The following is a 26,342-nucleotide window of genomic DNA, read 5'->3' as shown; positions in this document are numbered from 1 at the left end:
TGTTAATAAAAATCGTAACATACTGCCTTGCAAGATTAGTCACACTAAACTTTTAAAAGTTATGTAAAACTTGTTAAACAATAACTTTGTCCTTGCTGTCCCTGCCCTGTGGCGGATTGATATCATTATTTTTGGAGTTGCCCCCTTTTAAGGGTATTCTGGCATCCTTGAACATTTGGTGAATTATGTTCCATTCACCGATATATGGGCGATATTTGGAATATTGCCTGAGGGTCAGCGAGTGGGGAGAGGCTGTAAGAGGCTCTTGCTGATTATAAGCGCTGTGGCACACAAGGCTATAGTACAGACATGGATTGATGCAGCGCCTCCCACGTTACAATTATTTCAAGATAAACTTTTACATGTTTTCAACATGGATTGGATTGAAGCCATATTGGAGATGGAAAAATGTGTAGTCAAGGTTTTCGAAATTTGGTAGAGCTACATCGTGACTTTGAATCTTGATATCCGATGTAAAATTGATGATCCTGTCAAACAAACGTAATGGTACAATATTCGGGAAATTTTGGGGAACCCTCCGATAAATATTGCATCCTGAACTGTTACATTATTGGGTCATGGTTGGTTCCTCGGTCTTGTCGCATCGCTCACACTTCACTATTTTAAAATTGGATGTGGGGTTGTTGACAAGAGTTTTATTGGTGTTATTCTGGCATATGACAAAATGTCCACCATTTTGACTCAATGGAATAAATGACAGTATAATTTTAAATTGTGAACAACCTGTAACAATTCTTGCATTCGTAAGTTGTCATACATAAATGTGTGGACTCATGGGGCCTAATTCTGAGTTGATCGCAGCAGGAATTTTGTTAGCAGTTGGGCAAAACCATGTGCACTGCAGGGGAGGCAGATATAACATGTGCAGAGAGAGATAGATTTAGGTGGGGTGTGTTCAAACTGAAATCTAAATTGCAGTGTAAAAATGAAGCAGCCATTATTTACCCTACACAGAAACAAAATAACCCACCCAAATCTAACTCTCTCTGCACATGTTATATCTGCCCCCCCCCCTTGCAGTGCACATGGTATTGCCCGACTGCTAACAAACTTGCTGCTGCGATCAACTCTGAATTACCGCCAAGGTTGGTTTCATACTGTATTGTAAGAACAATCTAATTCTCAGCTGAGAACATTTTGACAAACTCGTAAGTGATTGTACATTCATAACTATTATATGTAACGATGTAACTTCACAGTTGCTTTCATACTGGACCACAAGATGTTCATAAATATTGTAAATGTCATATTCAAATGGTGTTATAATAAAAACTTTTTGCAACAAAATAATACGTTTTAGTCCAAAAGCGTTGCTTATTAACATACATAGTATAACTGTATGGTCTTTAGTAATATATACTTAGAAAATGTTAGCAATTCAAGTCCAGTGAATAATAATCTGAAATGGTACAAAGGTAAGTGGTAAACTGCTAGAGGTTAAACAAAAACAAGTTTAGCACAAACTAAAAAATAAAGCCAATGTGAGGATGATATAAAAAGACCTTTTCAGGAACAAGTAATGGGTAAGAACGTCCAGCTGTTTGCTGCAGTGAAAAAGAGGCTTGCCTGGGCCATGGGGTGAATAGTAATGTATGTATTTCATGCAGGAGCTAAGAGACTGAGGTGTCTATTTACTAAGCCGTGGATGGAGATAAAGTACCAGCCCCAGTATGAGTAGCCTCCTGTCATTTTTCAAACACAGGCTGGGACATGGCAGTTGTGAGCTGATTGGCTGGTACTATTAATCTCTCTCGACTTTATCTCCACCCAAGGATTAGTAAATAGACCCCTGAGATTTCTAAGCTTTTACTTTCAATGCACTATGACTGCCGGTATTTACATTGCCATCAGGTTGCTGTTTTCTAATTATACTGTACCTCAGCTTAATTATTTTATATATTTTTAATAACGTATTAATTTATTAATTGATAGAATATGTATTATTTGAGGTAAGTTGATTGTATGTTGAATATGTTTATTTAAATATATGTTTATATATCAAGCCATACAATATACAATAACTATTTAAGAAAGTATTTTTCTAATGCTGTTTCCACTTTCTTTTAAAACTTTAATAAGAGTATATTTTTTTTAATTGAGCAATTGTTAAATGGCTGTACATAAGACAGTAATGGGAATGTGTGAGTACACCATACATACCAGGATTCATGTTAAGGGGTGAATTTAATGTTACACAAATTGGTAAAACGCAGTGATTTTTTTTGTCATTTTTATTAAAGAATTTAAAGGTTTGCACCACTAAAGAACAACAAAACATACAAATAACATGGCAGACAAGAATAATGGCAGTTGGCAACACAGAACTTCAGTTAAGACGAGGGTAAAGGAACAACTAGAAAGACTCAGTGGTGTTTTACAGAATAATTAGCATACATACAGTACTTGATGGTATAGATGTATTTGGGTACAGGTTAAGCTAAAGTGTACATACACCTGCTGGTTGTATAGTGTATATGCTACCAATAGCAAGTTTTAGCTGTATGAGTTGCTCTGCATGTATGCCAAGTTATAAGGGGGAAGGGGGATGTTTGCCCAGGGGTCCCTGTACCACACCCACTGCACCTGTTATAGATTTGACCAATGTTTCCCTAAATCTGCCTCAGCAGCTCCTTAAAATAATTATCCTATCATAATGCCCAACTTCTCACATCCAATTACAGTTACCTAGACCCACAAATCCATGCACCTACACAAGAAACTGGATGCATTTTTTGAAAACGTTGGTATGTGACATTTCAAAATGTCACTTTTGTAAAGAAGCCTTAGTGACTCCTATAGCAGAGGTTCTCAAACTGTGTGCCTAGGCACCCTGGGATGCCTCGGGACACTTGCAGGGGTGGCTTGGATTGATGGTCCAGGGCCGTGATTCAAGAAAGTTTGAAAGCCACTGTCCCATAGCCTTGTGCAGTGTTTTTCAAGCACTAGTGTGCCCTGAGCAGTCTTCAGGTGTGCCGCCATAGAAGCAGAGCCAGGCCGTCAGTGTGTTGTCGCTACTGAGGCCCTGAAATGATCAATACTGGTGTGTTTAGTGGTTGCAGAGCCAGTTCTAATTTTGGGCCCGGGCAGTGTTGGGCTCTTCTGGCTTTCTCAGATGTGGCTCAGGCGTTACCTATGGAGAAGCTGCGACATGACATCCTAGGACACGTAACTGCACCATGCATCACCATTATATTTGAGTGTGCCTTGGCAATCTTTAAATCTTGTTGGGTGTGCTGCAAGTTGTAAAAGGTTGTAAATCTCTGTACTACAGTTTCGTTGCCATGTTGTTATAAAAACGCCCCAAAAATGCAGAAAGACATACATTGGTGGAGGGGCCCCAGTTTGCTACCCCTCCCCAGTATGCCTGTGCTGTAGCCAGTGGCGGTGGCGCCATCTTCCTCGTGATCTCTTTGGGAAGATGGCACCGCACATACAAAGCAAAGACTCTGGCACTGTGCCAGAGTCTTTGTTCTCTAGTGGTCAGCGTCATCTTCCCAAATATCAATGATGGCACTGGCCGGAGAGGAGGGACCTGCCTCCCAAGATTGTTCTACAGTGAGGCGTAATCAGAATTGGGGGTACTATTGTGTTACCACATCCATCCTTGTGATACCACACTCCTTTTTGTTTTGCAACTGGTGGGGTGCCTAATCCCTTGCACTGGTCCTGGCTCTGCTTAATGAGGAAATGGGGGGGGGGGGGGGGGGGGGAGAGATGAGTTCCACCACTGCTCCAAGACCGCTTTAAGCACTGCCTGGTACAATGTATAAATAAGACATTTGTCTGCTCTTGGACAAGGGAATCTGCTTCTTGTGTTACTGTTTGCCTGCTTTAATAAAAAAACCTAAAAAAAACACTTTTGGCATGTACACTTCCTTTTGCGACAGAAGAACCTGCTATTACTGTGAGCTTGTGTAACAGATTGTAACCAGGGCAGCCAAGAGCGGGTGAAGGGGTTGTGGCAAAATGGCAGTGCCTCCTAAAGACCCCCTCTCTGAAAGAATAGCTTTCTCGGCGCTGGGAGTCACTCAGGGGGCAGCGTTGAACATTTGTCCTCCTCAATGGTGGCCAGACCATTTTTGGGGTGGCTACGTGATGTCACACACAGCTGTTCAGATCAAGAAATGGTGGCAGTGCGGCTGCGTATGCAGGAGGGGGCATCTGATATTCCCTAATCAGCGATGCAACTGCAAATAGATTGCGATCACAATGCTGGGTGGGACTTGGGGGGGTATTCAGGTTGGGTTGCAGATTCTGGTAAAAAGCTGCAATCCTTTCTTTCGCATGCTGAATGTCCTGCCCAGTGGTTCCTAAACTTTTTGAATCATGACTCCCTAGAGCAGAGGTTCTCAAACTCGATCCTCGTGGGCCCACACAGTGCATGTTTTGCAGGTAACGCAGCAGGTGCACAGGTGTATTAATTACTCACTGACACATTTTAAAAGGTCCACAGGTAGAGCTAATTATTTCACTTGCGATTCTGTGAGGAGACCTGCAAAACATGCACTGTGTGGGCCCACGAGGACCAAGTTTGAGAACCTCTGCCTTAGAGTATCAGATTTTGTGTCACGACACCCCTAGGCCAAAGTTTCTTATTGAGAAATTCAGAAAAAAATATAAAATTAAGTAAATTGTGTTTATAATATTTCATCCTTAGGTTCAGTTATGTGGTGAGGGACTGGTTTTGTCAATTAAATTAAGTATAAATAATCTGAATTGGTCTTGGACCACCAAACTACGGCACCCCCCCCCCCCCCCTTCCTTTTACCAAAGCACCCCAGGGTGTCACTGACCCCAGTTTTGGAAACTACTGACATAAAATAATATTTTTTTTTAACTACATGAAATACACCTTAGATCTCAGTTCCTATAAGGTTTTAAATCCTTGTATACATAAACTACACATATTTGAAAATCCTACACAAGGCACTAGTAGTCATTCATGTGTGTTGGATATGGTTGACCGGCGGATGGGATATTGGCGGTCAGCTTACTGATGTCGGCATCCCGGCCGCCAGAATGTCGGCAGGGGGGGCGAGCGAAATGAAGCCCTTGCGGGCTCGCAGCGTTCGCCACGCTGTTGGCTCAGTGGCTTCCTGCGCTCACCACAGGTTATATTCCCACTCTATGGGTGTCGTGATCACCCACAAGTGGGAATAGTCCTCGGCCCCCTGCCGGCATTCTAGTGGCCGGGATCCCGGCGGCGATATGCTGACCGCCGGGATGGTAACTACATCCCATTTAGATGAATATGTGGGACTTTTATCATTATTATGCTATTTGTATGTAAAAGGTGTTGAAAGGGGTTCACTATGGTATGCCGGCGGTCGGGCTCCTGGCGACCAGCATACCGGCGCAGGGAGGCCGACCGCCGGCTTACCGACAGTGTGGCGAGCGCAAATGAGCCCCTTGCGGGCTCGCTACGCGCGCCACGCTATTTTATTCTTCCTCCAGGGGGGTCGTGGATGTATCTGGCACTTTTGGGCATATATGTATTTGGCACTGTGGGGACATATGTGTGTGGCACTGTGGGGACATATGTTTCTGGCAGTGTGGAGGCACCCATTTTTTGACAATTTTATATGTATGTGGCACTGTACTGAGGCATTATATGTATTTGGCACTGTACAACATGACTAAAAACGGAGTTATGACACAAGGTCATACTCCTACAAACGTCATAACGAAAGGTGTGTGCCCAAAATGGGGTGTGGCTTTGTGAAAACTAGGCCACGACACCATTTTTGCACGGGTGCGCGCATGATACTGACTCTTGCCCTTGACTACAGATCTTTTCTGGCTCTTTGCCTCTGACTGGTTGGCCACCCCTGTCCTAGTATATACAGAGAGCTGGCTGTGGCTACAGCTAGGGGGAGCTCCAGAACGCAGCTCCTGCCAGGCCCTTCCAGATGAGGTGGCCAAGTGATGCTCTCTGTTCTTCCGTTGGGCTGATAGCAGCAGGTAGGCACTGGCAGCACTTGCCTCAAGCTTCACTGTGGGGGTGTGTGTAGTTGGAAAGGGGAGGGGTGTTTTATGTGTACATGTTTAAGTGAGTTGTGTGTGTGTGTGTGTGTGTGTGTGTGTGTGTGTGTGTGTGTGTGTGTGTGTGTGTGTGTGTGTGTGTGTGTGTGTAAGTGAAGGCAGCATGTGTTTGTTTTTGTTTGTGTGTGTTTTTAAGTGAAAGAGGCGTGTATGCGTGTAAAGGAGACGCGTGTGTGTGTGTGTATGTGTGTGAGAGACATACGTGTGTGTGTGTGTGTGTGTTTGTGTGTGTAAGTGAAAGAGGAATGTTTGTGTGTTTAAGTGAAGGACGCGTTTGTGTGTGAGTTTAAATGAAGGAGGCGTGTGTGTAAGTGAAGAAAGCATGTGTTTGTTTTTGTTTGTGTGTGTGTGTTTTTTAATGAAAGAGGCGTGTGTGCGTGTAAGGGAGATGTGTGTGTGTGTAGGTGTATGTGTATGTGTATAAGTGAAGGAAGCGTGTGTGTGAGAGTTTAAATGAAGGAGGTGTGTGTGTGAGTTTAAGTGAAGGAAGCATGTGTAAGTGAGAGGCGTTTGTGTAAGTGAGAGGCGTGTGTGGGAGAGGTGTGTGTGTAAGTGAGAGGCGTGTGTGTAAGTGAGGATTGTGTGTGTTTAAGCGAAGGAGGTGTGTGTGTTTAAGTGAAGAAGGCATGTGTGTGTTTTTAGCTAAGGAGGCGTGTACAAGTAAGAGGTGTGAGTGTAAGTGAGAGGCGTGTGTGTGTTTAAGTGAAAGAGGTGTTTGTGTGTGTGTTTAAGTGAAAGAGGCATTTGTGTGTTTTTTTATATATATACTGTATATCAGCACACCACTGTGCCAAAGCATCTACATTGCGACACGTTGTTGGGTGAGGGAGTACTGTAGGTGTGCTATAAAGGTATGCTGGTGTCTATTTTATTGTGATGACTCACTTGGAGTGCCGTCCACTTTATATGTGTATCTATATTACTATTGGGAAAGGCACCTGAGCACGCTACTACTGTTCAACACGAGTGCCGGATAGCTACATATGAAGGGTGTGTGTGTATACAGTATGTAGGGGGGCACCAACATTTATCATGCCTCCGGGTGACTGGGGCGAACTTACGCCACTGCCTCAGCTAACTTTAAAATTGTTATTAAGGAAAAAAGTTTCTAAAAGCAATTACAGAGTACGACCATTTTCCTTACTGTGTAAGCTGCAGAACTAGGTATCCTGTTAGTTGCTTTTCATTTTACCCTTGTATGTCTTACTGCCATGTTTTGTTTATCACACAGTGTAACCTATGTAGTGCACTCAACATGGCTACCTCACCTACAATGCATGGTTCTGAACTCTCCTAATATATTTGTCTCCCCAAATATGTGTAATTTCTTCACCTTTTGAGAGATTTTATTAATAAAGACAACTTCAAACAAAATATATTTAAAAAAGAAATGTCTGTTTTTATTTTAAGTATAATTTAGCATGTTTTTGTTGTTGTTCTTATGATGATTATTATTATTATTATTATTATTATTATTATTTTGTAATTATTAATATTATTATTTACTCTGCATTATAAAATAGGATATTTCGGACTAAGGCCCTCATTCCGAGTTGTTTGCTCGCTAGCTGCTTTTAGCAGCATTGCACATGCTAAGCCGCCGCCCTCTGGGAGTGTATCTTAGCTTAGCAGAATTGCGAACGAAAGATTAGCAGAATTGCGAATAGAAATTTCTTAGCAGTTTCTGAGTAGCTCGAGATCAGTTCAGTCAGTTTCGTTCCTGGTTTGACGTCACAAACACACCCAGCGTTCACCCAGACACTCCCCCGTTTTTTCAGACACTCCCGCGTTTTTCCCTGACACGCCTGCGTTTTTTCGCACACTCCCATAAAACGGCCAGTTTCCGCCCAGAAACACCCACTTCCTGTCAATCACACTACGATCACCAGAACGATGAAAAATCCTCGTTAGGCCGTGAGTGAAATATCTAACTTTTGTGTAAAATAACTAAGCGCATGCGCTCTGTGAACCTTGCGCATGCGCAGTAAGCGACTAATCGCAGTATAGCGAAAACCGGCAATGAGCGAACAACTCAGAATGACCCCCTAAGACTGGTCCAGTAATCTTACAAACTTGTCCTATAAGAGGAACAAGATGGCGGAAGCCTCATGACTCATGAAGAGTCATCCTACAGCATTCAGGAGAGGAAAAACCCCATTGTGGAGGAAACCTCCGGGGACCCATGGCTGAAGGACTGCCCGTCCCTCTAGGCATTAAGAGACTATGCAGAGTTTGCCCAGACCACCCGCCCACCCACTAACCTTGCCTAACCCAGTCATCCCTTCTGTCGCCTCAAATCTGCAATTTTTACCTATTTACCCAGCCGGAGAAAACGCACCTACACGTCAATGGTGAGAGAGTGAAAAAAGAGAGCAAGAGATGAATGGGAGGGAGGGGGAGGTGGGGAGGGGGACAGTCATAACCACCATAGCATTCATTTCTGACACTAACAGGGATTACAACTGTACAAATGTACCCATTCTCGTCGTGGCTACATCTTACTGCGATTACGCCTTGTTAGGCGTGACCGCACCGCGTATGTCTGGACGTCTAAGACGTGTGTGCCCCATTTGCATGGATGGGAGCGGCAAATGCCGCAGCTCGGCACCGCTAAGCACAAGTGCGCATAGCTGTGTCGAGAGTGCACGTTTCCCTCAGATGTAGCCATGATCAGCATGGCTACATCTGTATATAGTATTGGATAAAAACAAAAGTAATGATTAAAGCACAATATAATTCTTTTACATCTCTGCACATCAATAATAAAAGGATCAGCCGGCAATACTGGCACACTGGGATTTAAGCAGGCAGGGAGAGAGTAAAGGATTTTATTTGGAACGTTATTGGCTCACCAAATAACTCCAAGTAGATGTCATAGGTGCAGCTGCACATCAAGGATTTAATTAGGAACATTATAGACCCATCTAGACAGCGCTCTTCAAATATCTCCAATGGCCCATTTGCAGCCGCTTGTGGTTGTTAGGTAATGGTACTGTCCCAGCAGGTGTGAGATTTTGTTTTTATCCAATACTATTCTATCCCCAAGGTCATAATTAGTCCCATTGATCACAAAATTTATTTGTAAACAATATTTTCAGTTTCTCTAACGTCCTAGTGGATGCTGGGGACTCCGAAAGGACCATGGGGAATAGCGGCTCCGCAGGAGACTGGGCACAAAAGTAAAAAGCTTTAGGACTACCTGGTGTGCACTGGCTCCTCCCCCTATGACCCTCCTCCAAGCCTCAGTTAGATTTTTGTGCCCGAACGAGACGGGTGCAGGCTAAGGGGCTCTCCTGAGCTGCTTAGTGTAAAAGTTTAAAGTGGGTTTTTTATTTTCAGTGAGACCTGCTGGCAACAGGCTCACTGCACCGAGGGACTAAGGGGAGAAGAAGCGAACTCACCTGCGTGCAGAGTGGATTGGGCTTCTTAGGCTACTGGACATTAGCTCCAGAGGGACGATCACAGGCCCAGCCATGGATGGGTCCCAGAGCCGCGCCGCCGTCCCCCTTACAGAGCCAGAAGACGGAAGAGGTCCGGAAAATCGGCGGCAGAAGACGTCCTGTCTTCAATAAGGTAGCGCACAGCACTGCAGCTGTGCGCCATTGCTCTCAGCACACTTCACACTCCGGTCACTGAGGGTGCAGGGCGCTGGGGGGGGGCGCCCTGAGACGCAATAAAAACACCTTTTTTGGCAAAAAAATACATCACATATAGCTCCTGGGCTATATGGATGTATTTAACCCCTGCCAATTTTTACATAAAAAAGCGGGAGAAAGGCCGCCGAAAAAGGGGCGGAGCCTATCTCCTCAGCACACTGGCGCCATTTTTTCCTCACAGCTCCGTTGGAGGAAGGCTCCCTGACTCTCCCCTGCAGTCCTGCACTACAGAAACAGGGTAAAACAAGAGAGGGGGGGCACTAAATTGGCATATAAATATATACAGCAGCTATATTAGGGAAAAACACTTATATAAGGTTATCCCTGTATATATATAGCGCTCTGGTGTGTGCTGGCAAACTCTCCCTCTGTCTCCCCAAAGGGCTAGTGGGGTCCTGTCCTCTATCAGAGCATTCCCTGTGTGTGTGCTGTGTGTCGGTACGTTGTGTCGACATGTATGAGGAGGAAAATGGTGTGGAGGCGGAGCAATTGCCTGTGTTAGTGATGTCACCTCCTAGGGAGTCGACACCTGACTGGATGGTCTTATGGAAAGAATTACGTGATAGTGTCAGCACTTTACAAAAGACTGTTGACGACATGAGACAGCCGGCAAATCAGTTAATACCTGTACAGGCGTCTCAAACACCGTCAGGGGCTCTAAAGCGCCCGTTACCTCAGGTCGATACAGACACAGACACGGACACTGACTCCAGTGTCGACGGTGAGGAAACAAACGTATTTTCCAGTAGGGCCACACGTTACATGATCACGGCAATGAAGGAGGTTTTGAACATTTCTGATACTACAAGTACCACAAAAAAGGGTATTATGTGGGGTGTGAAAAAACTACCCGTAGTTTTTCCCGAATCAGATGAATTAAATGAGGTGTGTGATGAAGCGTGGGTTTCCCCCGATAAAAAACTGCTAATTTCTAAAAAGTTATGGGCATTATACCCTTTCCCGCCAGAGGTTAGGGCGCGTTGGGAAACACCCCCTAGCGTAGATAAGGCGCTCACACGCTTATCAAAACAAGTGGCGTTACCGTCCCCTGATACGGCCGCCCTCAAGGAACCAGCTGATAGGAAGCTGGAAAATATCCTTAAAAGTATATACACACATACTGGTATTATACTGCGACCAGCAATCGCCTCAGCCTGGATGTGCAGTGCTGGGGTGGCTTGGTCGGATTCCCTGACTGAAAATATTGATACCCTGGACAGGGACAATATATTATTGACTATAGAGCATTTAAAGGATGCATTTCTATATATGCGTGATGCACAGAGGGATATTTGCACTCTGGCAACAAGAGTAAGTGCGATGTCCATTTCTGCCAGAAGAGGATTATGGACGCGACAGTGGTCAGGGGATGCGGATTCCAAACGGCATATGGAAGTATTGCCGTATAAAGGGGAGGAGTTATTTGGGGTCGGTCTATCTGACCTGGTGGCCACGGCAACGGCTGGAAAATCCACCTTTTTACCCCAAGTCACCTCACAGCAGAAAAAGATACCGTCTTTTCAGGCTCAGTCCTTTCGTCCCCATAAGGGCAAGCGGGCAAAAGGCCACTCATATCTGCCCCGGGGCAGAGGAAGGGGAAAAAGACTGCAGCAGACAGCCTCTTCCCACGAACAGAAGCCCTCCCCCGCTTCTGCCAAGTCCTCAGCATGACGCTGGGGCCTTACAAGCGGACTCAGGCACGGTGGGGGCCCGTCTCAAGAATTTCAGCGCGCAGTGGGCTCACTCGCAAGTGGACCCCTGGATCCTGCAGGTAGTATCTCAGGGGTACAAACTGGAATTCGAGACGTCTCCCCCTCGCCGGTTCCTGAAGTCTGCTTTACCAACGTCTCCCCCCGACAGGGAGGCGGTATTGGAAGCCATTCACAAGCTGTATTCCCAGCAGGTGATAATCAAGGTACCCCTCCTACAACAGGGAAAGGGGTATTATTCCACGCTGTTTGTGGTACCGAAGCCGGACAGCTCGGTGAGACCCATTTTAAATCTGAAATCCTTGAACACTTACATAAAAAGGTTCAAGTTCAAGATGGAGTCACTCAGAGCAGTGATAGCGAACCTGGAAGAAGGGGACTATATGGTGTCTCTGGACATCAAGGATGCTTACCTCCATGTCCCAAATTGCCCTTCTCACCAAGGGTACCTCAGGTTTGTGGTACAGAACTGTCACTATCAGTTTCAGATGCTGCCATTTGGATTGTCCACGGCACCCCGGGTCTTTACCAAGGTAATGGCCGAAATGATGATTCTTCTTCGAAGAAAAGGCGTCTTAATTATCCCTTACTTGGACGATCTCCTGATAAGGGCAAGGTCCAGAGAACAGTTAGAGGTCGGAGTAGCACTATCTCAAGTAGTACTACGACAGCACGGATGGATTCTAAATATTCCAAAATCGCAGCTGATTCCGACGACACGTCTGCTGTTCCTAGGGATGATTCTGGACACAGTACAGAAAAAGGTGTTTCTCCCGGAGGAGAAAGCCAAGGAGTTATCCGACCTAGTCAGGAACCTCCTAAGACCAGGCCAAGTGTCAGTACATCAATGCACAAGGGTCCTGGGAAAGATGGTGGCTTCTTACGAAGCGATTCCATTCGGCAGATTCCATGCAAGAACTTTTAAGTGGGATCTGCTGGACAAATGGTCCGGATCGCATCTTCAAATGCATCAGCGGATAACCCTGTCTCCAAGGACAAGGGTGTCTCTCCTGTGGTGGTTACAGAGTGCTCATCTCCTAGAGGGCCGCAGATTCGGCATTCAGGATTGGGTCCTGGTGACCACGGATGCCAGCCTGAGAGGCTGGGGAGCAGTCACACAGGGAAAATATTTCCAGGGCTTGTGGTCAAGCATGGAAACGTCACTTCACATAAATATCCTGGAACTAAGGGCCATTTACAATGCCCTAAGTCAGGCAAGACCTCTGCTTCAGGGTCAGCCGGTGTTGATCCAGTCGGACAACATCACGGCAGTCGCCCACGTAAACAGACAGGGCGGCACAAGAAGCAGGAGGGCAATGATGGAAGTGGCAAGGATTCTTCGCTGGGCGGAGAATCATGTGATAGCACTGTCAGCAGTGTTCATTCCGGGAGTGGACAACTGGGAAGCAGACTTCCTCAGCAGACACGATCTTCACCCGGGGGAGTGGGGACTTCACCCAGAAGTCTTCCACAAGATTGTGAACCGTTGGGAAAAACCAAAGGTGGACATAATGGCGTCCCGCCTCAACAAAAAACTGGACAGATATTGCGCCAGGTCAAGGGACCCTCAGGCAATAGCTGTGGACGCTCTGGTAACACCGTGAGTGTACCAGTCAGTGTATGTGTTCCCTCCTCTTCCTCTCATACCAAAAGTACTGAGAATCATAAGAAGGAGATGAGTAAAGACTATACTCGTGGCTCCGGATTGGCCAAGAAGGACTTGGTACCCGGAAATTCAAGAGATGCTCACGGAAGACCCGTGGCCTCTACCTCTAAGTAAGGACCTGCTCCAGCAGGGACCATGTCTGTTCCAAGACTTACCGCGGCTGCGTTTGACGGCATGGCGGTTGAACGCCGGATCCTGAAGGAAAAAGGCATTCCGGATGAAGTCATCCCTACCCTGATCAAAGCCAGGAAGGATGTAACCGTACAACATTATCACCGTATTTGGCGTAAATATGTTGCGTGGTGCGAGGCCAGGAAGGCCCCTACAGAGGAATTTCAACTGGGTCGTTTCCTGCATTTCCTGCAAACAGGACTGTCTATGGGCCTCAAATTAGGGTCCATTAAGGTTCAAATTTCGGCCCTGTCAATATTCTTCCAAAAAGAACTGGCTTCTGTTCCTGAAGTTCAGACGTTTGTCAAGGGAGTACTGCATATACAGCCTCCTTTTGTGCCTCCAGTGGCACCTTGGGATCTCAATGTAGTTTTGGGATTCCTAAAATCACATTGGTTTGAACCACTCACCACTGTGGACTTAAAATATCTCACATGGAAAGTGGTAATGCTGTTAGCCCTGGCTTCAGCCAGGCGTGTCTCAGAATTGGCGGCTTTATCCTATAAAAGCCCTTACCTAATTTTTCATACGGACAGGGCAGAATTGAGGACTCGTCCTCAGTTTCTCCCTAAGGTGATTTCAGCTTTTCACTTAAACCAGCCTATTGTGGTGCCTGCGGCTACTAGGGACTTGGAGGATTCCAAGTTGCTGGACGTAGTCAGGGCCCTGAAAATATATGTTTCCAGGACGGCTGGAGTCAGAAAATCTGATTCGCTGTTTATCCTGTATGCACCCAACAAGCTGGGTGCTCCTGCTTCTATGCAGACGATTGCTCGTTGGATTTGTAGTACAATTCAGCTTGCACATTCTGTGGCGGGCCTGCCACAGCCAAAATCTGTAAAAGCCCATTCCACACGGAAAGTGGGCTCATCTTGGGCGGCTGCCCGAGGGGTCTCGGCTTTACAACTTTGCAGAGCAGCTACTTGGTCAGGGGCAAACACGTTTGCTAAATTCTACAAATTTGATACCCTGGCTGAGGAGGACCTGGAGTTCTCTCATTCGGTGCTGCAGAGTCATCCGCACTCTCCCGCCCGTTTGGGAGCTTTGGTATAATCCCCATGGTCCTTTCGGAGTCCCCAGCATCCACTAGGACGTTAGAGAAAATAAGAATTTACTTACCGATAATTCTATTTCTCATAGTCCGTAGTGGATGCTGGGCGCCCATCCCAAGTGCGGATTGTCTGCATTACTTGTACATAGTTATTGTTACAAAAATCGGGTTATTGTTGTTGTGAGCCATCTTTTCAGAGGCTCCTTCTGTTATCATGCTGTTAACTGGGTTCAGATCACAAGTTGTACGGTGTGATTGGTGTGGCTGGTATGAGTCTTACCCGGGATTCAAAATCCTTCCTTATTGTGTACGCTCGTCCGGGCACAGTATCCTAACTGAGGCTTGGAGGAGGGTCATAGGGGGAGGAGCCAGTGCACACCAGGTAGTCCTAAAGCTTTTTACTTTTGTGCCCAGTCTCCTGCGGAGCCGCTATTCCCCATGGTCCTTTCGGAGTCCCCAGCATCCACTACGGACTATGAGAAATAGAATTATCGGTAAGTAAATTGTTATTTTTTCTTCAGGGACTAACACATTGTAGCCTATTGTGTGCTGCCTCAAGAGGTGTGTCCAATGCTGTGGGGGTGTCATGTGGTTGCGTGACTACAATGTGGTTGCCTTTGCCATGGGGTTGGCTAGCACCATTGGGACCATAAACTTTAGTTTAACCGAAAGTTCATTGAGGGATCCCCACCTGACCGTCTCCAATTTGAATAACATTTTACATGAAGGTTGGCATATATGTGATTATGTGATACTAACTTTGGGAAAATGTTACTTCACAAACCCTATACCCCTCAAAGTGGGGTGGGGGGGACAATCTTCAAAATTGGTCCACTTGATATGGAATGACCCTGAAATGTTATGTAAATTCGTAGACACTATTAGTCACCTTCTCCTCTCTCTCTCTCTCTCTCTCTCTCTCTCTCTCTATATATATATATATATCAACAACAAAAGTGCAGGAGAGGGTACCCACAAATATTAAGTATCCCTCTAATCTAATGTATCTATACAGGTTTGCAGTAGATGCCAGAAGTTAATACCATCTGAAGACTGTGGAAACCATTTTAGCCTATAGGCTACAGTCCACAGAAGTACCAGGAGAGGGATCAGTTGGATCACTCATGCATACAAGATCAGTGGATCACACATGTGCAGTAGCATGGTCAGCCCCAGAAACTAAAAGTGAAGAGATCACTAATGCAATCACTTTACTTTTACACTTTGCGTTGACGGGCTCCTATGAGTACCCCTGACTCTGCATGTGATTCTTGATACATACTGATGGTACATAATTTCTTATTGCCACAGCAATAAGAAGTTATAATTATCTGGTCTAAAAACCCCAATAAATGGCCCCCATAGTGCATTACATACACATACATGTATGAGTATACAGTCTAGAAATTAAATACTGCATGTGAAACACTGGAAACAAATTGTGCTGTGCCATATGGCCCTCTTTGATGATGTATGGAGCGGCGCCGTGCTGTTGTTGCTATACCCAAGATGCCTACAACTGCCTGTCATATGTGAAAATCAGAAAAACAAGGATGTAGCAAAGAGTGGCAGTTAAATAATGATACCCATACACAGATATATACACACATACACATTTTATAGATTTATATAAGAATTCTCCAAGGAGAGCTACTCCTACTGCTAGGGAGATGGCAGAGACCCTAGCCTAGCAGGAGAGGAGGAGGAGGACTAGGATCAGGGCCGACAGGAGCACAGTAAATATGGGGGAGGGACAGAATGGGGACAAAACAGGGCACAGGGTAGGGGGCCAAGGGGGCAGAGCAGTGACTAGAGAGTGGCAGGGGTGAAGCTAAGCTATCTGGCACCTGGGACAAAGATACAGCTTAGTGCCCCTCCCCCTTCCCAGTAGATCCCCTCTACCTATATGACCACCATATAATGCAGAGAACATCACAGGGACCACCATATAATATAGAGAGCATCAGTAACCTCATTATAATGCAGGGAACATCACAGGGGCCACCATATAATACAAAGAGCACCAGTAATCTCAAAAGAAAGCAGAGAACATTACAGTGACCACTGACCATAATATAATACAGAAAACATCAGTGACCACCATTCAATATACACCAAGTGACGTCAGTGCACTGCAGTGCGATCGCAATTTCTGCTTGATCAAGGGGAAGGAGGGGGTGGCGGTCAGCATGCTGGGCGGCCTTGCCCTGAAATGGGCATCCCCCAGCATGCGAACTAAAGGATTGCAGATTCTGCTACTTAGCAGAATTTACAATCTTTACTGAATCGGGCCCATAAACCAAACTTTCCTAAATGAATAAAAATCCTCTCTTTTACACTAATTATACTTGTAAAAGCATTATTCAGCCTTCATACAAAGAAAGCATTATACTGTTGCAGCCCTGTTTTTTTTTTTTTCATTAAACCCTATATTAGAGGACTGACAATCTCGGCTTGTTTCAGCTAAATGGACTCCACACATTTACTGTATATTAATAGGTCACTATAGAAACGTAGAGCTCACATCACAGGGTAGCCGTGCCTATTTCTCTACTACTGTAAGCCTTGAGGGAAAGTACTGATAAAGGCCAAGAAGACGTCTAATCCAAATTTCAATATACAGTATTTGCTATTTACTGTATAATGCCATTAGATATTACCTAGTGCAATAATGCAACACCAGTGGGAACCCAGACCTTCTCTAAGTGCATGCATACACCTGTAATTGCAATAGTGCCCCGTGGCAGATGCCCTCCTATACCCAAACTTAATTACTGCTTATTCTTTTGTCTTTTAGTGGTCACACATGTTCTTTCTGATTGATACGTCTGGATTTCAGGGATATGAACTTTTCTTCAAGACAAGAGATCTGAAAAAGAAATGGATGGAACAGTTTGAAATGGCTATGTAAGTGACAGATAGAATACAGGCATCCTCATCCCACAGGACAGAACAGTATAAAGGATTATACACACGGTATTAGCCAACACTCCAACCTGTCACATATAAATTATGTAGCGCAGCATGTTATACATATAGAATATCATGGTCATGTTTGTAGGAAAATGTATTGTTTATTACAGCACTTATGTTTTCTTTGCAGTTCAAACATTTACCCAGAAGATGCTTATGCAAATGGCCATAATTTTGAAATGTATTCATTTGAAGATACGTCCACATGCAAAGCCTGTCAGATGCTGCTAAGGTATAAAGTTCTGGCACATTTGGCCACAGACAGACTGCTCCTTTTTGGTCATTGTGTCCATGTTCCAATCTGACTCATTCTTGTCTGGCATCTTAGGGGCACATTCTTCCAGGGCTACAGATGTAGCAATTGCAGAGTGCCTGCTCACAAGGAATGCTTGGGGAGAGTGCCGTGCTGTGGGAGGCAAGGTGAGAAGCAAATTCTGGAAGACAGATCAGACACACACAAAATGGGCAAGGCACTGTGAGGAGTCTGGCAGGTGTTTCAGTCCCATTAGGTAGTAAAGTAGTAGATGGTATGTAATGTGCAGTACGGGTCCTGTGATCGCATCGCAGTATTGAGATTTGAGAAGGCCTCTGTCTGATTGACAGGCAGGGGCGTTTGGTGGAGGGCTAGTGGCAAGGGCAGCCGGCATTGCCAGAAAAGGGGGCGCGTCGTCCCCGTTTTTTCCAGGAGTGGCAAGTCCAAGGACTGCGTGGCAAGACACAGTTTCCTTGGCCTCGCAAGCTGCCCTGCAACGGCAACCCTGAGTAAGCTAACTTAGCTTGCCATCACAGATAACCATTAAGACCGATGGTCACGATGTTTGATCCCAGATTGCGACTCCTGTCCCAGTGCTGCGATCGCAAATAAAGCAAGGAGGTGTATAGCATTTACTACTGCATTTGCATTGCTAAGGATCGCATTGCTAAGTACTGCTGTGAGCATCTTTGCAAATGGGATTCATGCTGAATGAGGGCCATTGTCTGTCATTCCACATTTTCCAGGCAGTTAGCTTTCACAGCATTAGCCATGATGTTTTATTATAGCTTACCATTGATTTACCAAGTTATGGGATGATAGTATAATGTGGGGGAGAAGTATCAAAACTACTAAAGAGTGGACAAGTGGAGAAATTACCCATAGAAACTACTGTATGTCCAACAATCATTTTCTAAAGGGGTACCTGATAAACGCTAGCTAGATGCTGATTGGATGCTATGGGCAACCTGTATGCTTCCTCAGTCTTTAAAAGGTTTGCTATATTTTGCCTATATTTTAATTTGCTCTGAAACTATTTGTCCATTTTGACATACAGGTACAGTAATGAAAGATTTGAAGTGAATAGTTATGACATACTGTAACTGGACAGAACTTGTAAATTCATCTGTTATTTATTCTATTTGCAGATAGTGGCTCCACTGCTATGAAAAAGGTACATAAAAGTGAAGAGTTAAAAAAGGCAACATATGGAATATAAGAAGAGTAAGATGGGAAATAAAGGAGTATTGCAGTGTTATGAGCAGGGTAGAGGAAATAACAATAGAAAAGATGGTAAAAGAATTGGGATTGGGTGAAAATGTTGGTAATGTCCAGAATGTACAAATTGACAAGATATAGAACATTGGGGGTAATTCCGAGTTGATCGCTCGCTAGCTGCTTTTAGCAGCAGTGCAAACGCTAGGCCGCCGCCCTCTGGGAGTGTATCTTAGCTTGGCAGAAGTGCGAACGAAAGGATCGCAGCATTGCTACAAAAAAAGATTGTGCAGTTTCAGAGTAGCTCAAGACTTACTCCTAGCTACCGTAGCGATCACCTCAGTCAGTTTAGTTCCTGTTTTGACGTCACAAACACGCCCTGCGTTCGGCCAGCCACTCCCCCGTTTCCCCAGCCACTCCTGTGTTTTTATCGGGCACGCCTGTGTTTTTACACACACTCACCGAAAACGGTTAGTTACCACCCAGAAACACCCACTTCCTGCCAATCACTGAACGAACAGCAGTGCGACTGAAAAGCGTCGCTAGACCTTGTGTGAAACTGCATAGTTTTGTGTGAAAGTACGTCATGCATGCGCACTGCGCACCATACGCATGCGCACAAGTGACGATTTTTAGCCTGATCGCTGCGCTGCGAACAACGGCAGCTAGCGATCAACTCGGAATGACCCCCATTGAGCGTTTGGGGTGATGAAAGTGAAGCAGATAGCGGGGCAGGGGAAGAGGGTTAGCGGAGAGAGACAGTGTGCTGATAATATGCCTAAAGAAGACCAGCAATAATGACTGATTATCAGGGGTGTAGCCAGAACTTTGTGGTCCCCATAGCAACATTTTGAAGGGGCCCCATCCCAATGCTTCTAGAGAAACACTTCTCTGCAGCAGTTGTTCATTTTATGCCCTATAGTAGTGCCCTAGTTCATTTTCTGAACAATATTAGAGCCTAATTTAATGTTATGCCCCATAGTTGTGCCCTAGTTTCTTTTATGAATCGCAGTAGTGCTTAAGTTCACCCTATGTCACATTTCAGAGCTGCCAGTACACATTATGCCGCACAGTACCCCCAATTCACATTATGATATATAGTGCTCCCTGTTCATATTGTGCCTTATTACAGAGCCCTGGTTCATATTATATAACATTAAATTGCCCTCCAATTCATTTTATACCACACTACAATGAGCAGCTCCAGGGGCATACTTAGATATATTGCAGGCCCCAAGGAAAAAGTTTGAAAGGACCCCTACGTACCACCCAATGGCAAAAAATTTATATAACACATGTAACTTAGACAGGGAAGGTGGGCCCTCTCAGCTCTGGGCCCCATAGCAGCTGAACTGCCTGCACCTATGGTAGCTACGCCCTTGCTGATTATATTTTATTTTCTGCAGAAACCAGGTCGTGGACCGCAGAGTAAAAGGCCTGAGTCAGGTATATGATAGATGTTGTTTGGTTCTGTTTGTGGCTTAAAATAAAAGTAAATAGCTGATCCTGTGTTATCCTGCTCACAGGGTGTGGAATGTCCATAATATAGTCATCTACAGGTTTTTTTCAATAGTTACTGCAAGTAGTTAATAAGTAAAAAAACAAAAGAAAAAGTCATGTTTAACTTATTACTTTCAACAATGCACTGTTGAAATACTACCCCACTTATTGGAAGATACTTACCTGCAGTGTCAGACTGGGGCATTAAGGGCCCACCGGTTGAGTGCAGCAGTAGAGGTCCATGCTTAATGGTGCGGCCATCAAGCATAGAGGGTTGGCTAACTAGAGAGTACATAATCTGAGCCCCCTTATAAACATATATGCATGCATGATAATGTATGAGATTAATAACAGCAATGCACTGTAGTGAATACGCCATAGTCCTGTGCAGTATTATGTAACATATGTATACTGTATAATTTAAATGTACAGTCTAAAACCTGATCCCTAGAGGAGTGTGTGGGTCTTCAGGTAGTGGAGCCCACTGGTGTTTTCCTCTTTACCCCTATGGGCCAGTCCAACCCTGCTTACCTGTCTTGCAGTGCTCATGGACAATACTCTCTCATGGACAGTGTTCTTCTCAGCAGTGGCATGGAATGTACTCTCTCATGGACAGTGTTCTTCTCAGCAGTGCTCATGGACAGTACTCTCTCATGGACAGTGTTCTTCTCAGTAGTGCTCATGGACAGTACTCTCTCATGGACAGTGTTCTTCTCAGCAGTGCTCATGGACAGTACTCTCTCATGGACAGTGTTCTTCTCAGTAGTGCTCATGGACATTATTTTATGCTGCTCCAAGCTTGCACATTTACTGTTTGTGGCATTAAGGTTATCCTAAAAGTCCTAAAGTGGTGGGTGGTGGGTGCCTATACATGTCCAAGTCGGGCATCACTTAGAAGCCCATTATTGGCTGTGCTTCCTAACCTGAATGATTATTGTCTTGTATTTACTACTACTGACCTTTTCATTGTTAATGAGCATTATTTCATTGTTAGTTTATCTATGCACTTAGAAGTATTGTATGTACTGCAAACATGGCAGTCCCCCATCCAGGTCAACTAGCTCCTCTGCAGATAATGGCTATGCTATGCATTGTTCTTTTCACCTATCTTGATCTTTATTTCACCTATTGATTTCCTACCCGACTTTTCTAACCCTTCTGTTATTTATTAGTTATGCATGCTGGTGAACACATTGGGCCAGATGTAATGCCGCCTGTGCGGGATGCTGGCCAAAATGGTTTTGCCTTGTAAGTGATTGCGCCTTTAAAAAAACTTACGATTTCGGCCATCATCTGGCACGGCCGCCGAACTCTGGCGGCATTACAAACCGCCCCTGAAGTTATATTGTAAAGTATCTGTTAAAAGTAAGGAATGAAAGGCATCCTACAGTGGATGACTTATTGGAGTCACTGGTAACCATTACTATGTAACGTGCTATATAGTCTTATTGGGAACTGGCTCTCAATGCCCTGTTCCAGATTGTCCGGGATCTACCAGAATTCCAACTTCCTGGAGACCTCCAAACTTTGAATGAGTTCAGAGACAGTTGTAAACTTTATTTAGAATTGAGACCACGATCTTGTGACTAAGAAGAGCAACAATTTGGAATAAATATTTCACTATTCAATGAGATTCTCAGTCTTTGGTCTTCAGATTCAATATCCAAGTCTAGGGTTGTCTTCCAGTCAATCTTTTAGGCTTTGTGACTTCTGTATGATAGTCCATATTTGCCACCACTGTCTTACTTCATATAGGAGGGCTGCTAATGTGTATTATGTAGCATAGAACGACCTGTAAAGTTGGCGCTTATAATTGGCTATCGTTCATCAATGGTTTGCCACCAATGATTGATCATTTTGATGGCAGAACTGTGACATTGGTTTTTCTTTTGGTGCATAGTGCTTAGCCCCCCCCCCCCCCCCCCCCCACACCATATGTTGCACTGCTTAGCTCAGACCCCTTTCACTGAGTTTTGTGTTTGTGTGTGTGTGTGTGTGTGTGTGTGTGTGTGTGTGTGTGTGTGTGTGTGTGGGGAAGGGGGGGGGGGGGGGGGAGCTTGAACTGCACTCCCTAACTCTAAACATCAGGGTAGGTGCTAGCAAGAGGTTTAAGTGTTAAGAACTGCTACATAAGTAAGAAGCAGCAGCCATGTTTAAAAGGGGTTGCAATGCAGGGCAGACCAGGTGCAAGTCTGCATCTAATTACAGCAATTATATTCCCATTATGTATAGGCCAACACCTAGTTTTTGCATTATCAGAGGATATTTAATTTTTCTTGTCCATGTCCCCAATAGCAACAGGGAATGCAACAAGGAATGCATTGTTTCATGAGTTTCATGACTTCATGTATCCCAGATCTGCCAAGCTCCTCCCATCAGAAAAGTCTGCGTCCCACAGATGCTGCCACCTTGGCCTGTGTGGCTGTGTGCTTCAATGATCACTATGTCAGTTTATTTCTTTCAGGTTTTACAAAGATGGAGACTTGTCATGATTACATAGGAATTCCTCCACCACCTATAGCCTTTGGTCCACCACTAAAGATGCAAAAGGGTGAAATCATAGAGCTGACTAAAGCAGAAGCTGAACAGAACTGGTGGGAGGTAAGTCTGATCCAATTCTTCTCACATGCATTGTACATTTTTATCTTAAGGGTCTCAAGATTAAGGGGTATATTCAATAAGAGTCGGGTCCATTCCAACATGCAGTTGTCGGAATGGACCCGACAACCCCTGTTCAAAGAGCGGCCAAATCCGACTGTTGGATTTGGACGCTCCCGGTGTCTTGTCCTGCCGCTGCTGTCAGCGGCCGCGGTGTGGCGCCGGGTTGGGTGGGTGGGTTGGGGGGGGGGAGTAGAGCGGTCAGCGGCTGCTGTGATAGAGATGTCTGCGGCGGTGGGGGCAGCAGCGGGAGAGCAACAAGGAGGGGAGGCAGAGAGGAGGAGACGGGGCGAGCAGCGGCTGCATCAGTGGAGGCTCATGGCAGCATCCACCTGGCTTCAGCAAGCGGGACCTCGCTTGCTGGAGCTGGGTGGACGCTGCCGCTGGGTTCCTGCTCTCCCCACTGCAGCACTGCTCCCACCGTCTCCTGCTGTCAGATCCCTCATCTCAATCCGACTTTTTTTAAAGTCGGATTGAGATTGTCGGAAACGGGGCTAAAACCAGTCGGGTTTGGCCCCGCTTTCGACAATGCACGCTGATCGGCGGGTGAAGCCGCCGATCAGCGTGCATTCCGACAGCATTCCGACTTGTCTGAATAAACGGGGCCCTAATGAATAGGTCAGGACCCCTTCCGACCTAAAACTGTCAGAAGTTGCCGTCTTTCCGACAAGACGGCAGCTACCGACAGTTATTGAATATACCCCTAAGGGATAACTTTACTAAGATGAGAGTTTTATTTAAGATAGGATGTTGCCCATAGCAACCAATCAGATTCTACTTCTCCTTAATCTAGCACCTTCTATAAGATAATACCTTGAATCTGATTGGTTGCTATGGGCAACATCCCATTTTAAATACAACTACCATCTTAGTAAATTTACCCCTAAGTGTTGTATTATTTTATACAGTGCTAGTTAAAAACCAATCAAAATGACGGACACCAGGGCCGAATTATAGGGGAGGGGCGGACGCTGCTCACACAGTAGCTGACGGGTTTCTGGAAGTTCTGCTGCTGGGAGCCAGAGCTATGTCATGCTGAGCAGCTGTGTGTGTGTGTTTGTGTAGCTAGCATTATAGATGCTGTGTATCTGTAATGGGCAGGATATAATGATGCTGCACTATACACTATAGTACTGGCACATGTGAGCTCACCAGTCCCCTCACAGCTGACCGTTAGTCTGGGGGTAGAGAACACCAGTCAGTTATCTGTCTACTCCTCACCCACGTCATCTGCAGCCCCAGCACCGACACCTGTTCCTCCAGGTCACTACACTGCTTAACCCATACATGGTATCACCCCTTCCTGCCGGACTGCTTCACCATCTCTTCCCTGCCAGTACGTGGCCACACGTGTCCCTGGTACCTCCACTCCTGGTGGTTCTTGCATCTGTTTCCAGGTTACTGCTGCTACTTGCTGAGTGCCAATATGGAAAGTTACATGGCATTACAGCATAACCACTGTGCTCATTGGGACCTTAAAAGCAGCAGATATTTTTCTGTACCCTTCCCCAGATTGAGGTCTACAGACAAATCCTTTGACTTCATGCTTGGTTTGTGCTCAAACATGCACTGTCAAGTGTGGGACCTTATATAGACAGGTGTGTGCCTTTCCAAATCATGTCCAATCAACTGGATTTACCACAGGTGGACTCCAGTTATGCTACAGGAGCGTCTCAAGGATGATCAGTGGAAACAGGATGCACCTGAGCTCAATTTTGAGCTTCATGGCAAAGGCTGTTAATACTTATGTACATGTGAATTCTTCGTCTTTTATTTTTAATAAATTTGCAAAAATCTCAAAAAAACTTTTTTTTCACGTTGTCATTATGGGGTGTTGTGTGTATAATTTGAGGGAAAAAATTAATTAATTCCATTTTGGAATAAGGCTGTACCATAACAAAATGTGGAAAAAGTGAAGTGCTGTGAATACTTTCCGGATGTCCTGTATATGATGAGTCAGAATCTATCAGTAATATTTGTGCCAGATGTACATCACCAGTAGTAACGGATGTGCTCGCTTACACCCCACAATAGCGTAGAGATAGTATAGGGATATGGAATGACCGTGTTAGTAGTAAATACATTAACCTATTTGTACATAATATGAAACTGTAATAAAGAAAAAAAAGGAAAATTACATATTCCATATAAAAATTAAATACGAGCATAAATTCAAATACAATTGGAAAGTAAATACATACAAAGTAATACAAATAGATGTAGTGACTTCATATCTTACAGCCGTGACACTAGTTATTTCAGTTGGAGGGATCAGTCAGCAAATCAGAAGCAGATAATTTATACAGTATAGCTCTGCTGATAGTCATTTATCATTACACCTCATTGCACCAACCCTCCAGCACCCACAAGGGGTACACCTCCTCAAAGGCATATCTGTATACCTCCCAACATTTCAAAGTCCCATAGCAGGAATCCTTGTGCACATGAAAAGAGGCATGACCTGTGTGTCTTTTATTTTGCTCCTTCTTGCCCTCTTCCACCTCTCCATGCATCTACAACATGCAAAAGTCTATAAATGGTTGTATGTACTGTATGCACACACAGTATAACTGCCAGCCACATAACTACATCCCCTGCAGCAAGTTCAAGTTTTGTTTAAAACAAAAATATATATATGGTAACATTGGTAAGGCACTTATAGTTCTCCCTGTACCTGTTCTAACTTTGTGAATATTGACAAAATCTTTCTTTCTCTTAGGGAAGAAACACATCTACAAATGAGATTGGATTCTTCCCTTGCAGTCATGTAAAGCCTTATATATATGTAAGTGAAGAGAACTCTGCATTGCATGGCTGTGAAATGTATAATGCTACTTCATTATGCACCATGTGTATAATTAGTATGTTCCTGTCACTGTAACACTGTGTGGATTACACTTATTCCGCTCTTCCACGTGTTTCGTCGGGTGTAGTATGGCTGACCGGCGGTCTCCTGACCGCCGGTCAGCTTACCGACGCCGGGATCCCGGCGGGGAGGGGCGAGTGCAGCAAGCCCCTTGCGGGCTCGGTGGCAACCTGCGGTCGCCACGGGTTCTATTCCCACTTTATGGGTGTCGTGGACACCCACGAGTGGAAATAGTCCCTGTTGCATGCCGACCATCGGGATACTGAGCCGGCGGGATGGTGGAGTAGGTCATGTGAATGTCGGTCAGCAGACCGGCGGTCACATGAATACCACCCGTTTCGTCTGTACTCTCCAGGAAAAAGAATGGGCTATAACAGAAAGTATACTAGACAAATAGGCATATATGTGTATGGATGTGTAATTCATATGTCATACATCCCAACTGTTCTACTTTTAGCAGGAAAGTCCCAGTTTTGAATGCAGTACCGCAGCCCTGTGATCATTCTCCCTGAGCCGTTTCCCGTTGTTTGATTTTTTTTTTCTTTTGCAAAGGATTTTTAT

General features: G+C 45.0%; 1 protein-coding gene across 1 annotated transcript in view; it reads left to right on the top strand.

The window, feature by feature from the left end:
- The window catches only part of VAV1 (vav guanine nucleotide exchange factor 1), a 292,912-nt gene that overhangs the window by 201,393 nt on the left and 65,177 nt on the right, over positions 1 to 26,342 (top strand). Inside the window, exons 15-21 of the mRNA XM_063954104.1 lie at positions 17,114 to 17,223; positions 17,420 to 17,521; positions 17,618 to 17,709; positions 18,691 to 18,716; positions 20,164 to 20,203; positions 22,722 to 22,858; positions 25,635 to 25,700. Coding sequence (XP_063810174.1) covers positions 17,114 to 17,223; positions 17,420 to 17,521; positions 17,618 to 17,709; positions 18,691 to 18,716; positions 20,164 to 20,203; positions 22,722 to 22,858; positions 25,635 to 25,700 — 573 coding nt within the window. The remainder of the gene's footprint in view (positions 1 to 17,113; positions 17,224 to 17,419; positions 17,522 to 17,617; positions 17,710 to 18,690; positions 18,717 to 20,163; positions 20,204 to 22,721; positions 22,859 to 25,634; positions 25,701 to 26,342) is intronic.

Source organism: Pseudophryne corroboree, chromosome 2 (genome assembly GCF_028390025.1).
Source record: "Pseudophryne corroboree isolate aPseCor3 chromosome 2, aPseCor3.hap2, whole genome shotgun sequence".
In the NCBI taxonomy this organism is placed as follows: domain Eukaryota; kingdom Metazoa; phylum Chordata; class Amphibia; order Anura; family Myobatrachidae; genus Pseudophryne; species Pseudophryne corroboree.
Note: the sequence above shows the minus strand (reverse complement) of the source record. Positions and strands in the feature narration are given on the sequence as shown.